This window comes from Archocentrus centrarchus, chromosome 14 (genome assembly GCF_007364275.1).
Source record: "Archocentrus centrarchus isolate MPI-CPG fArcCen1 chromosome 14, fArcCen1, whole genome shotgun sequence".
Lineage (NCBI taxonomy): Eukaryota > Metazoa > Chordata > Actinopteri > Cichliformes > Cichlidae > Archocentrus > Archocentrus centrarchus.
This window is the reverse complement of record NC_044359.1, coordinates 2,505,422-2,517,341: the sequence shown is the minus strand read 5'-3', so window position 1 is coordinate 2,517,341 and position 11,920 is coordinate 2,505,422. Positions and strand designations below refer to the sequence as shown.

The following is an 11,920-nucleotide window of genomic DNA, read 5'->3' as shown; positions in this document are numbered from 1 at the left end:
AGTTCAGATACAATGATGGTTTCTACAGACAGAAACATGGATGTGTCATGGGCTCCCCAGTGTCTCCCATTGTAGCCGACCTTTACCACATCAGCTCAGTGGATAAATACACACGTTTTACCAGGGAGGACACCGAGAGGGGGATTAGGGTATAATGCAGTCCTCTTCCCAGGTGCTTCAGCCCCCACTCACAGATCTTGCCTCAGGTGATCTAAAAAGCTTGTGATGGGGAGGGGCAGTGTCTCACACTTTGGCCCCGTGATGGTAATGAGTCACAGCTTTGATCACAGCTGGGTCAGCAGACATGAATCTCTGAGACTCTCCATCAGTTTCTTATAAAAAGTGAAATATCTTCATGAACCAAACAGTGTCCAGCTGCCTTCATTTCCTCAGCCGCAACTCAAAGACTTCAGACACCGTCTGCAATTCATTCTGTTTGATCATTTTTTTTATTTTAGAATAAAATTATAGTGTTTTCTATTTTATTTCATCCTTCTTCTCTGTATTTGAGCTGCTGTAATATGCAAATTTCCCCATCGTGGGATCATTAAAGTTTCATCTTATATTTTTGGGAAAACCTGTACACACACACACACACACACACACACACCTTTTTCCTCCTCTTTGCTCTTCAGTTCGTCCACAAAGGGCTGCAGGTGTTTCAGGACTGCTCCGTCTCTCTGTGGGATTCGATCCACTGCTTCCCTGATTTTGTGGATGGATGTTTCCACTCCACAGCTCTCAATGATTCTTTGGGGGATCAGCTCTCTGCTCGTTGTAGACGTCCTCTGTTTGGGGATTTCCAGAAATTCCAGCATGTCTTTCAGCTGTGAGTCGTCCAGCTCCTCGATGATGGAGGTCAGAGCTTTTTTCCACTCCGACTCTGAAACCGTTGCCATCTGAGGAAATATTAAACAGTAAATCAGATCCATGCAACAATTAAAGCCTCTAAAACCTGTAAACATCAGGATCACTGAGACAGAAACTCTTATTTCAGCCTTTATTCTGTGTCCTGTGGAGATCTGATGTGTATTATTGTGTAACTATTGATTGATACATGCCTCAAAAACTAAAAGTCCACTGTTGCAAGCACTGATGATCATTATCTCATTTCTCAGTATTGTAGCACCGTCGACAAACCTGTTGAAGCCCTTTTGAACTCTCTGAAGGAAGGTCACTGATCTCTGCCGTCCTGCTTCTTATAAAATTCTTGCCAAAAGAGTCAATTATATTTTGGACTCCATTACTGATGAAACACAATCAGGATTCATGAAAAACAGGCAGGTGACACATGAGGGTCGTCCGGGGCATTTTGGATTATTCTTCTTCATTTTGGAAGCATCTGCACAGCATGAACTTTATTACTGCTGTTACAGCTTTGGATGAAACAGCTCCATCTAACGCGGGGGTGGTAGAGGAATTCAACAAGGACGTCCGATTTCCCCGTATCCGTTTGTACTTGATCCGCCTCTCACATTAACTTTAGTCCCATTAAAGGGATTTCTGTAGTTGTGAAAACACAAATTGGCAGATGATCCAACTTTATTTTTAAAAGGACTCGATTTCATAACTATTCAAACTATTGAGGCATCCTCTAAAGTGTCAGGTCTTTATTTTAACATCAGTAAAAGGCAATTAAATCTGCTCTGGAGTGACCTGCATGGGGGGGGGGGTCAGACAGGGACGACAGCTCAGCCACCATCATCCCGTCACTCACTACCTCCACTGGGTCAAGGGAGCGTCCCAGAACAGATCGGTGAGATCGTCCAGGATCCATGTGGTGAGATGATCACTGATGGTGTACCTGGGTACCCCAGCTTGCCCCTCAGAATTGTGGGTACTGTGGTGATTCTCACAGTGTTCCCAGCACTTTCCAGGTGAGTGAGGGATCGACGTAGGAGGTGGATGACAGTGGATGGCGAACTGGAGTGGGTCTAGCACTGAGCTCAGCTGGGGGGCAAAGATGAGCAAGGATCAGCCACTCCAGGGTTTTCCAAAGCTGTGGGATTTTCCCAAACTTCAGGCACCAGTTACACGACGTTTCCAGAGGAAACGGTGTCGTTCTGCTGTTGTCGTTTCTGAAAAGTGACGCGTTCACACGGAAATGTTTCAGAAATGATCTCCGTTTAAGTTCCTACTGTCAGGCCACAAGTTGGCGGTGTGGATATAGGAGCTGCAACCATCGTACGCATGTGCGAGTGCCCCCGTTTCCAAAAAGCTTTCACTCCACAGTTTTGCTGCAGTCCTTCAGACCTGAGGAGCCTCGAGCTGACGCCTTCCTTCCTTTGATCCTCCTGAGTTCACAGCTCACCTGGTTTAGTGTGAGACATGTTGGAGCAGGAAGGCTGCCTCCTGGAGGGGGAGGGGCAGCAGACTGGAAAGGTACTGTAAGTGCAAAGAGGAGCTAAGGTGGGGGTGGGGCAGTCTCCAGCAGGGGCAGATGATCAATCAAACCTATTAAAAAAAGTGTGTCCCTGAGATGGTTCTGAGACCCTCCAGACCCGCTGACATTGTTCCAGAGGGGGGGCTGGAGAAGCTGGTTCTCCAGCCCCCCCTCTGGAACAGTTTCCTCTCTCTGAGCACTCCTCACTTCCTCCCTGTCTCCTGACTTGTCTCTCCTCTTCTGCTTAAGGGCAGTTTTGATGTCAGGGTTTATTATTCGACCTCACAGTGGTATCATTATCTGCAAACACTGATGCCGTCTGTTATGCAGATCAGTAGCGTCCTCTCATGATCCTCATAAAGCACTTCCTACATGTCTGACTCACAGCTGGTTTCCTGTGTACTAACAGGGAGAATGAACACGTGATCTGATCCTCCTCTTGTGGTTTATCAGGTAAAAGAGGCTCAGCTGCAGATCAGAGTGAAGTAGAACATTTATAGTGCATCACCACATTAATACACACATCCATTAATACACACATCCATTAATACACACATCTGTGTGCCGCTTCAGTCGTTTTAGTAAGAAACTGATGAACAAGCTGCACATATCAGGTACTCGGCATCAGTCTCCACGGTGATCTCCCGGATAAAGAGATCGATACTTTCCGCTCCTGTTACAAAACTCAAACTGATCAAAGAAAATTAATCTCAGGTTTGTTCGTTTCTTCACGTTCGTTTAGCAGCAACGAAACAGCCGCGAAGCGTTTAGAGGAGACTCACTTTATTTTTAGCCGTGGTTTGATCCCGTGTCCGTGGGTTGATCCCGTGTCCGTGGGTTGATCCCGCTGCTGCGTCCCGGTCTCCGTGCAGGAACTTTGAGCTCGGCGCGCCTTTGTGCGAGAGCGCGACGTCACTCTCGGATCCGGCTGACGTAAGTTTGCGTCAGGTGAGGGACGTCCGCGTGCCTGCCTGATTTTTTTAACCCCGCGCCATTATTATTATCAATAATATTATTATCAATAATATATTGTCATCAGGGCTCGGGTTAGAGTAGGTCGGCTCTCTGTGAGCGCTCAGAACAGGAAATGCAGCAAAAATAAACCATTTCTCATAATTATTATAAGGTCATATAGAAAGAGTAAACAGGACACCAAGCTGAAGATCCTCTGCGTCCTCTCTGGTATGAAACTCTGTTTTAAAACAGGCTCCTGTTGGATTATTGAAGTCAGAGGCTTCATTTATAGATTTTTACACAGTGTTTGACACCGTAGAGCACAGTTTTATTTTTCAACCTCCTGATAAACTTGGATTTATGAACTTTATTAGTTTGGATGAAAACTGCTCCATCAAACGTGGCACAAGAGCAGGAACTCGAGGACGTCCCATTTCCTCAGATCTGCTGCTCCTCAGCCCGGCTGGGCTTTAGAGGTGGGAGAGAACCAACTAATAATCTCCATGAATCTGATAAATATTCAGCTGCTTTATTGTGTTTATGTTAAACTCCATTAAACACAACAAACATTCACTTTTCCACTCACACTTTATTGCAAAGATCATCCAGCAAACACAGAAGGACTGAATGTGACTGACAGCAGCGCCTCTGATCTGTTCAGGAAGCAGCAGGAGGACGCAGCGCCTGAGCCACGCCTCCGTGTTTCTGTCACATGATAAAACCGCCTCAGCTGACGCTGAAGGCGTCCTCAGGGCTCCGCCTCCTGCTGTCATAATCAACTGTTTTAATGTGAATAAATCTGATGTGATGCGTTTGGTCGCTTTCACGCCCGTTAGAAAGGAATGGCAACATTTCACCCAACAACAACAAAACGACAACAAACACATTTAAATAGAAAATAAATTACATAGTGGATGCCTGACCCCGCCCCCTCATTAACCCCAGCCAATCACATCACCCACAGCTGAAACGCAAATACACTTTATGGACAGGAACCAGATCCTCGCAGTCAGAGGTCAGAGGTCAGGCCGTCGCCGCAGCTCTTTATGTCACCATGTACTCCTGCCGCTTGTTGAGCCGGACCTGGCAGAGCGAGATGGCGCCCACCACCACGTAGATGGCGGCAGCGATGAAGCAGTTGATGCCGACCTGGTTGTAGAGACTGTAGATGTTCTGAGGAGGATTTTTACTGCGCAGAAAAGAGGAGAAGATCTGATTATTATCTCCATCTTTGGTCATTAAAGGGACCAAATCAGCTTTTTCATTTCTGACCCAGTCTGGAAAAATGAGTCGGATGACACATGGAATAATTCATGGCCAAATACGTGGGATACACAGGACGTTCTCTGCAGGACGTTCTCCGCAACAAGAGCGTGCTTACTGTCAAAATTATTAAAATGACTTTGCATATTTAATATTCAAAGTCATTTTAATAATGGCATCACTGGTAGCCAATAAGAGCGCAGTCTCTCCTTTGTTGCTAAGAACATTCCGTGAACCCACAATCCCGCGCACTGACTGCTGTGTGTTTGGCCATGAATATCCCGTCCGGCTCGTTTTGATTGGGTCACATTTATAAGATGTTCCAGCGTCTGAGAACATTAAAGCTGCAGATGGAACAAACAAACTGAGCCGAGCAGCTTTCAACTCTGAAGAACCAGCGGGTTCTTCAGGAACTGAGCTGTGGAGCCTCACAGAGTCTCTGTCCTGCACACACAGGTTGTGTCTTTGTTGCATTTTTGTATTCCTGCTTTAATAAAATATGAAAAACGAGGTTTAAGAGGCTTTAAATGAAGCCGGTGCTGTGTGTGTGTGTGTGTGTGTGTGGTGCTCGGCTGAGGTTTATGATCCTTCATCAGTGTCATCACACTCACTCGTTGTGGATGTCCTCCTCAGTGAACGGCACGTCCTCGATCAGCACGGCCGACTTGGCGCTGAAGAAGATTCCCAGCATCGCCTGTAAGGGAGCAGGAAGGGAGGTCAACATAAGGCTCAGGGACCCAGCTAACGTCTCCACTGAGTGAACAGCTTTGTGTTTGCAGGGTTTATTTTGGGTGTAGACAGTTTGTAGTTAATCATTTACTCTAAAAACATGCAAACAAACACGATTAATGAAGAAAATTCATTTATCTAAAGGCTGAAATCACCAAATATCAAACTGAAAATGATCCTTAAACAATGAACTCGTTAATTTTTTAGCTTCATTTTTCTGCTTCACTTCAAACTGAACAATCTGTCCTGAAAGACTCCAGAGGACATCTCTTACAGTTTTCTTGATATGCCAGAGGGGAAGTGGAAAAACTGACTTCCTGTTTTGAGACGTCACATGAGGAGTCACATGATTGATTTTTTTTTTTTAGCCATTTAAAGACTCCTTTGATTAAAAACGTGTTTAAAATCATGTTTTCGGATCATCAGCCGTCATAAAAAGCTGTGCATACACCTGCCTTTAACAGCTGAGCCAATAATAATGATTCCCGCCGTGCTGATCAATACCTGCGATCAGGAATCACAGATTTTCTGTTTGTCGGGGACTGAACCACAGGAGGTTCATTCATTTGACTGGAAAGCCAGACTTTAGCCGCCTACATCACGTTTATTAGACGAGTGCAGCTCTTCATTGATTGATCTATCAGTGTATTAATCATTGATTATTTGGTGCAGCGTCAGAGGAGGGTGAAACCAGCGAAAGTACATTCAGCTCGGCCTACAGGGGCTCCGTCTATGTACCGGAGATGGACTGGAATTCGGAGATTAGCCAGACCCTGCTGCACTGTGCGGAGTTTTCCCACCATCAGATAAAATCAGCAGAGAGAAATCATTCATAATAAAATCAGTTATTTATCAGAATGCAGCATCCGCACTGACGACCCCCTGCCGTCCAGGAAATAGTCGCCCCCCGCGGATCTTACCAGCATAATGACGCCCCAGATGCTGATCACGCTCCCGCACGCGGCCATCTTCGGCCCGCAGAACAGCAGCGACGGCATGCCCGCTCCTCTGATCGATCACCAGCTGATTACAAATATTTTTATCCTCTAAACTGAAGAGCGATCCATCGACGGCACGAGCCTCTCGGTCAGCTGTTCCTCGCCGCTCGGCTTCACTCGGTGTAGTTCGGTACTGCTCGTGAGCAGAAACGCAGCGACCAATGAAATGTCCGGTGGCCACACGCCCCGCCTTTTCCTGTCAAGCTGACCAATGGCGTTAAAGTTGCAAAGTCGCGCAACATTCTCTGTTTCCCGTCTGCCTTTGTTGTGATATTTACATTTTTTTCTTTTGAATATGTAATTAATAAATGAGCCAAATTAAACCGGAGCACCTCATCGTTACTGAACCTGTCACAGCTTTGGGAGTTTGGGGTCATAAGGTTCGCGCATCCCGCTAACGGAAGCCAGCTTTAGCTAACCTTACCGGAGCTAATCGTAGCTAGCAGCTAGCTGCGGTTTGTTTTATTTGTTTCATTTCGGGAGGAAATAAATAAAAAGCTCACCTGCGGGTCAGAAATGACGTCAGCCTCTGCTAAGGTAAGCTCTCACCTGTTTATGGTCGTTTCTTTTACAGCAGGGCGAACTGAGCTTTAAAGCCAACTTTCAGAGCGAGCACGCCATGCAGCTGCGCACAGAACTCCATTCACAAATCAGTCAATTTAACTTATTTTACTGCAGCACTAATGAGGACTTCATGAAAGCAGCTTTAAATATTTGTGTCCTGAATTTATAAAATGTAGAAGTCATTTCGGCACAGAGTTACCCGCCTGAGCGTTTCGTGTTTGAGCAGAAATCCAGCCTTTACTGTGGTCCTCCCTCCTCACAGACAGGTGTGTTAAACGTGATGCTGCGGTATTATCTGCGCACCTGAATGCTGCTGCGGATTGATCATTCTCTGAGACATCAGTGAATAAAACAGCATTAACAGTCTGCTGCAGTTTATTTGATGAGTCACCTCATTGTTTCAGCCCGGGTTAAAAGTCCTGCTTGCTGGTTCAGTTTTTCCTCAGACTGCGTACAGTTTATAGACAACATCCAGACCACCGTGAATGTGCGCACATGCACGCGGTGCACACCTGCGAGATGAGCCGGACTCAGACAGGCCGCCTGTCAGGTGTTTGAAGTTGTTGGTGGTGCAGTATTGGCTCAGTGCTGGCTGTGTGTGTGTGAGGTAAACGGCACACTGTGTGTGTGGTTGAAGGTGGTGCTCGGTGTAGCTTCTGCGTTCAGGTTTAAATCAGACCTCTGATTCTGTTTCCTGCAGGTGGGTGAGATCTTCTCAGCAGCTGGAGCTGCTTTCACCAAGCTGGGCGAGCTGACCATGCAGCTCCACCCGGTGTCTGACTCCAGCCCTGCAGGGTGAGAGAGACACACACACACACACACACACACACACACACATATTTACAGGGTTCCCACTGACCTGTGGAATTAATTAATTTTAATTTTAATTTCTTACAATTTTATTTCAATAAAACTGTTTTTTCTTCTTTTTTAAGTCTGTTTGAGAGGCTGTAGGTTAGACGTGCCTGTCACCTGATACATTCCAGAACAGTTAAATAATCTTAAAGCCAGCTTCTCATCCTCGGTGGGCTGTAAGCCGGCCTCACTGGGTTTACATGTTTAGACGTCACAGCACCTGCATGCTGTACACCTCCACCCTGTTACGTGCTAACCAGAGAGACGTCTTGTTCTTTTGGTGTTAGTCGACCTCATTCAGTTTTCATGTACTTGTATACCTAAGGCACCCAGCCATCAGTAAATCATTCCCCGGAGGAGGGGAGGGCAGCAGATGTGTGCAGACTGTGACAGACTTTGGGGGTTTTTGCTTTATCTCAGCAGTAAGGTCGTTGATACAGAGTCAGTGTGGTTCACTGAGTGATATCATATCCCATCAATGAACCACATTCTAGTAAAACAATTTTATTTTCTTTTAATTTTCTCCTTTTTTTCCACTGAGATCATTCATGTTGCAGACGGGGTCAGGGTCAAATCAGAGACACAGAGCGATTATATGAACTGTGAATCATGCAGGACGGTTTGTCCTCATGTTTGGATGTTTCTGTGAGCTGACGCAGTGTTTGGGTCCTCAGGGCCAAATGGACGGAGACGGAGATCGAGATGCTGCGATTGGCCGTGCGTCGGTTTGGAGACGACCTCAACAACATCAGCACCGTGATCAAAGAGCGCACAGTGTGAGTGTTAAAGGAGCGGTTCCATTTTTATTAATGAAGCCGTTTAGATTTAGAATTATTCACCAAAAACAGAAGACAAAGATCACACGAGGCCGTCAGCAGAATCAGACAGAAAAGTGAAGGAGGGGTACGAAACTGCACGAAGCTCACCTCACGTTTGTTGTTTTCAGAGGTTTAATTTTTTAAATGGTTCCAGGGAACAATGGAGGCCAAAAAAAATCTAGTCAGACTCGTCTCTGTGGTCGTTGGGTGTAGTTACTGTTGGGTGTAGTTACTGTTGGGTGTAGTTACTGTTGGGTGTAGTTACTGTTGGGTGTAGTTACATCAACTGCCATAAAAAATAAAGACTTTACTGTTGAATATTTTCATCCAGTGTTACAAAATGTGAGACTTTTCCTATAATTTAAGGATTTAAAAAAAGGGCTGAATTTCTGAGGGTGGATACTGATTGGCTGACGGCTGCTCCTCTTCCTCTGCAGAGCTCAGATAAAGAGCACGGTGAAGAGGAAGCTGTACGAGGACAGCCGGGTCCCCATTTCCTCCGAGTCTCCCAAGAAGGCCGTCAAGAAAGCTGCAGCCGCCATGACGCCGGCCCCGGCTCCCGCTGCGCCCGCCATGATATCCGTGCCGACCTCACAGGTCGTTGTTTCGACGGGAATGCAGAGCAGCCCCTCCCTGGCCCCGCCCATCAAGAAGCAGAAGACGGCAGGTGAGACCACACCTTTTTTTTTTTTTTTTTCCTCTCCGCTCTGTTTCAGTTTTTCTACTCTTGGATCTGTATGATGTCACAGAGAGGGGCTAGCTCTGATATGGTCATCTCAGAGGGCAGCCAGTCAGAAGAAAGTTGGCTTAGAAAGAGGGGAGGAGCTACCACAGCTTGTTTCAGACACATGAGCCGAGGCCCAGGAGAAGACAAAGAAGGATTATTTTGAACGGAATCATGTGAAGCTTCTCCGTAGATCCTTTCTTTGAAAACGACCTCTGGACTTCCTGCCACCGTGTGGTGACCTTTAACTCTATAACAAGAGGCGATCAACGCTGAAGCGCCGGTTACTTGCCCTTACTAGCGGCGAACAGCTGGTTAAGATGTAGCATATCAGCTGATCAAAGTTCCTTTCAGACGTCCTGCTGTCCTGTCTTCATTTGCTCCAGAAGTTACTTAGCATCTTATTTCCTCTCCCTGAAGTCTGCTCTGTTAATCTGGCTTCTCCTTCGTCCCTGCAGATGTGACACTCAGCGCTCTGAACGACTCGGACGTTAACAGCGATCTGGTGGACATCGACGGCCTCGGCGACGGCTCCTCCAACAAGAAGCTGAACTTTGATCAAGGTCGGGGTCCCGCAGGTCTGCTGGATGGCCTGGGGCTCCTTTAGATCAGCCTCTGCCAGGTTAAAGGTTTGCTGTAGTTATTCCTGATCCATGAACTCTTCTTGTTTCCTCAGAGAGCCTCAACCTGGACTCCAGCCTCATCATGAACTCCAGTGACCTCCCCCTCCTGTCCCGCTGACCTCTGACCTCTCTATAGCCACCTCAGTTTCCCCCTCTGTAGATTTTCTGGACGCTTCTGTTCCCGATGTTCATCGAGTTTATAAAACCTGCGATGGCGCTCGGTCAGACTTTTCTTCTGTTGTAGTGACGCAGATCTTTGGATATGAATCATGTTTTAATTTTTTTATTTTGAAAGTCTGTTTCTGATGTTTTCTGTTATCATGAAGAGAAGCTTTGCTCCTCAAACGCAGCCAGGACGTGAAAGAATCAGCCCGCCGATATTCAGTGGTTTTAGATCTCGTGTGCAGACTCGGCTCTGACCTCTCTGTGGCCCTCAGCTCAGAGCCTGATGGCTCCGATTACGCATCCACCTGTCAGTACTCTGACCCCCACCCACCTTGATATTGTTGGAGACCTCCAGTTTTGACAGCAGTTCCTGAAAGTTGAGGATCCGTTTCAATAAACGACAGTGAACGTGCTGCCGCACTCGAACATCAGAACAAACACGATTTGATTGGCCGGAGCTGCAAAAACGGGTTTGAACTTTCAGGTCGAGGAAATCTACGCAGCAGATCCAGATTCGTGACCTCGTTCACGGTGGCAGAGGTGAGAGCGATGAAGCCTCTTCGTGTGCAGAGGCTTCATCGCTCTCCTGGACGTGTGAACGTGACCTAACAGCTGTAATCCAGAGCGCTGCCACAAAGTCTGTGGCTCCTCCCACCTGAGCAAGCATTATGGACGCTTGCCTGCATCGTTACTGTGATCAAGTTGATCAGAAGAGTGGTTGTGATGTTTCAAATGTTTTGTTTTTTTTAAATTGAATAGTTCAGTCCATCCTCCATTTTCTGCTGCTGGTCTGGGTTGATGTCGTGGGTTTTCCATGTGGAGGAGAAGCAGCTCCACCCTGAGCTCCTCCTGAGTATTCACACTCACAGAGGCAGCTGTTGCTTGGCTTAAAATATATACTTCCTGCTTGAATGGGTGCCTGGTAGGATGTAATGCAGCACTGCAGCCAGAGGGTGGTTAGTTGGATGTTCCTTGCAGCTGTGTTACCAGCTGTTTGATCAGCACTGAGCAGAATCTGATGGGCGACGTTAAACCGACCGCACGAACACGGTTTCAGCACCTTTTGATGATTCTTCACTAATCTGATTGTTTTAAATGTCACACCGACAGTTCAGTGTCAGCGGCTCATCTCGGAGCTCTGCCGACTGTCATCGTCTCACGTTCCACCTCACATATTTACAACTACCTGTCGGGGGGGTGCACATAATACTGTCGTAACATCAGCTGAGTGGCGGCGTACGTTAGTGAAACATGCTGCTGGACATTCCAGGCTCTGTGTCAGATGTCAGTCAGCTGTGGTCCTTTCGCTCTTCAGTCATTGAATGTGACGTTCTGCGGTCTCTGGTTGCTGCTGATCACTTCCTGTGTGGATGCCACTTAAGAATAATCAGGTTAACAGGGCAGCGGCGTATAAATGCTGACTAGTCGCCGGCGGCGAAGCCGTTTACCAACACAAACAGAGGAACGTCCAGACAACGTGAAACGTGGCGCTCCTCACTAAATAATAAGAGGTCCAGCTGAAGCTGGCTGTACGCAGTCATTCGGAGAGTGGTTGGAGTCGGAGTTCTCATGAATTTTAAATCTGTCCACCAGCAGCTGAAACTGCTCAGGTTTCCCACGTCAGCTGTCCGTGTTCAGCTCTGATGACGTCTCTGAGGTGGTGTGAGAGCTCAGAGGGATACGATCCGTCAGCACACGGGGTCAGTCAGCAGGAAGTCACCTTCAGTCTTGTTTTAGTAGGAAGTCGGCGACCACAACGGTATCTGGGCGAGCATTCTGACTCATCGATCAGTGACTGATGTAAACCAGTTTTAATTATGTGAAATAAACTCAGAACACTTAAA

General features: G+C 46.9%; 2 protein-coding genes across 2 annotated transcripts; one reads left to right on the top strand and one right to left on the bottom strand.

Annotated features, from left to right (window-relative positions):
- Positions 1-3,847: 3,847 nt before the first annotated feature.
- LOC115792619 (ribonuclease kappa-B-like) lies at positions 3,848-6,460 on the bottom strand. The gene is made up of 3 exons (XM_030747224.1): positions 6,250-6,460; positions 5,212-5,294; positions 3,848-4,526 (listed from the first exon to the last, which is right to left on the bottom strand). The coding sequence occupies exons 1-3, from the start codon at positions 6,325-6,327 to the stop codon at positions 4,382-4,384; spliced, it is 306 nt and encodes a 101-aa protein (XP_030603084.1). The 5' UTR covers positions 6,328-6,460; the 3' UTR covers positions 3,848-4,381.
- Positions 6,461-6,545: 85 nt separating this feature from the next.
- On the top strand, positions 6,546-11,920 carry LOC115792615 (chromatin complexes subunit BAP18-like). Its single transcript, XM_030747216.1, has 6 exons — positions 6,546-6,864; positions 7,592-7,686; positions 8,421-8,522; positions 9,002-9,231; positions 9,747-9,851; positions 9,965-11,920. Exons 1-6 carry the CDS (start codon positions 6,844-6,846, stop codon positions 10,027-10,029), a joined length of 618 nt encoding a protein of 205 aa, XP_030603076.1. The 5' UTR covers positions 6,546-6,843; the 3' UTR covers positions 10,030-11,920.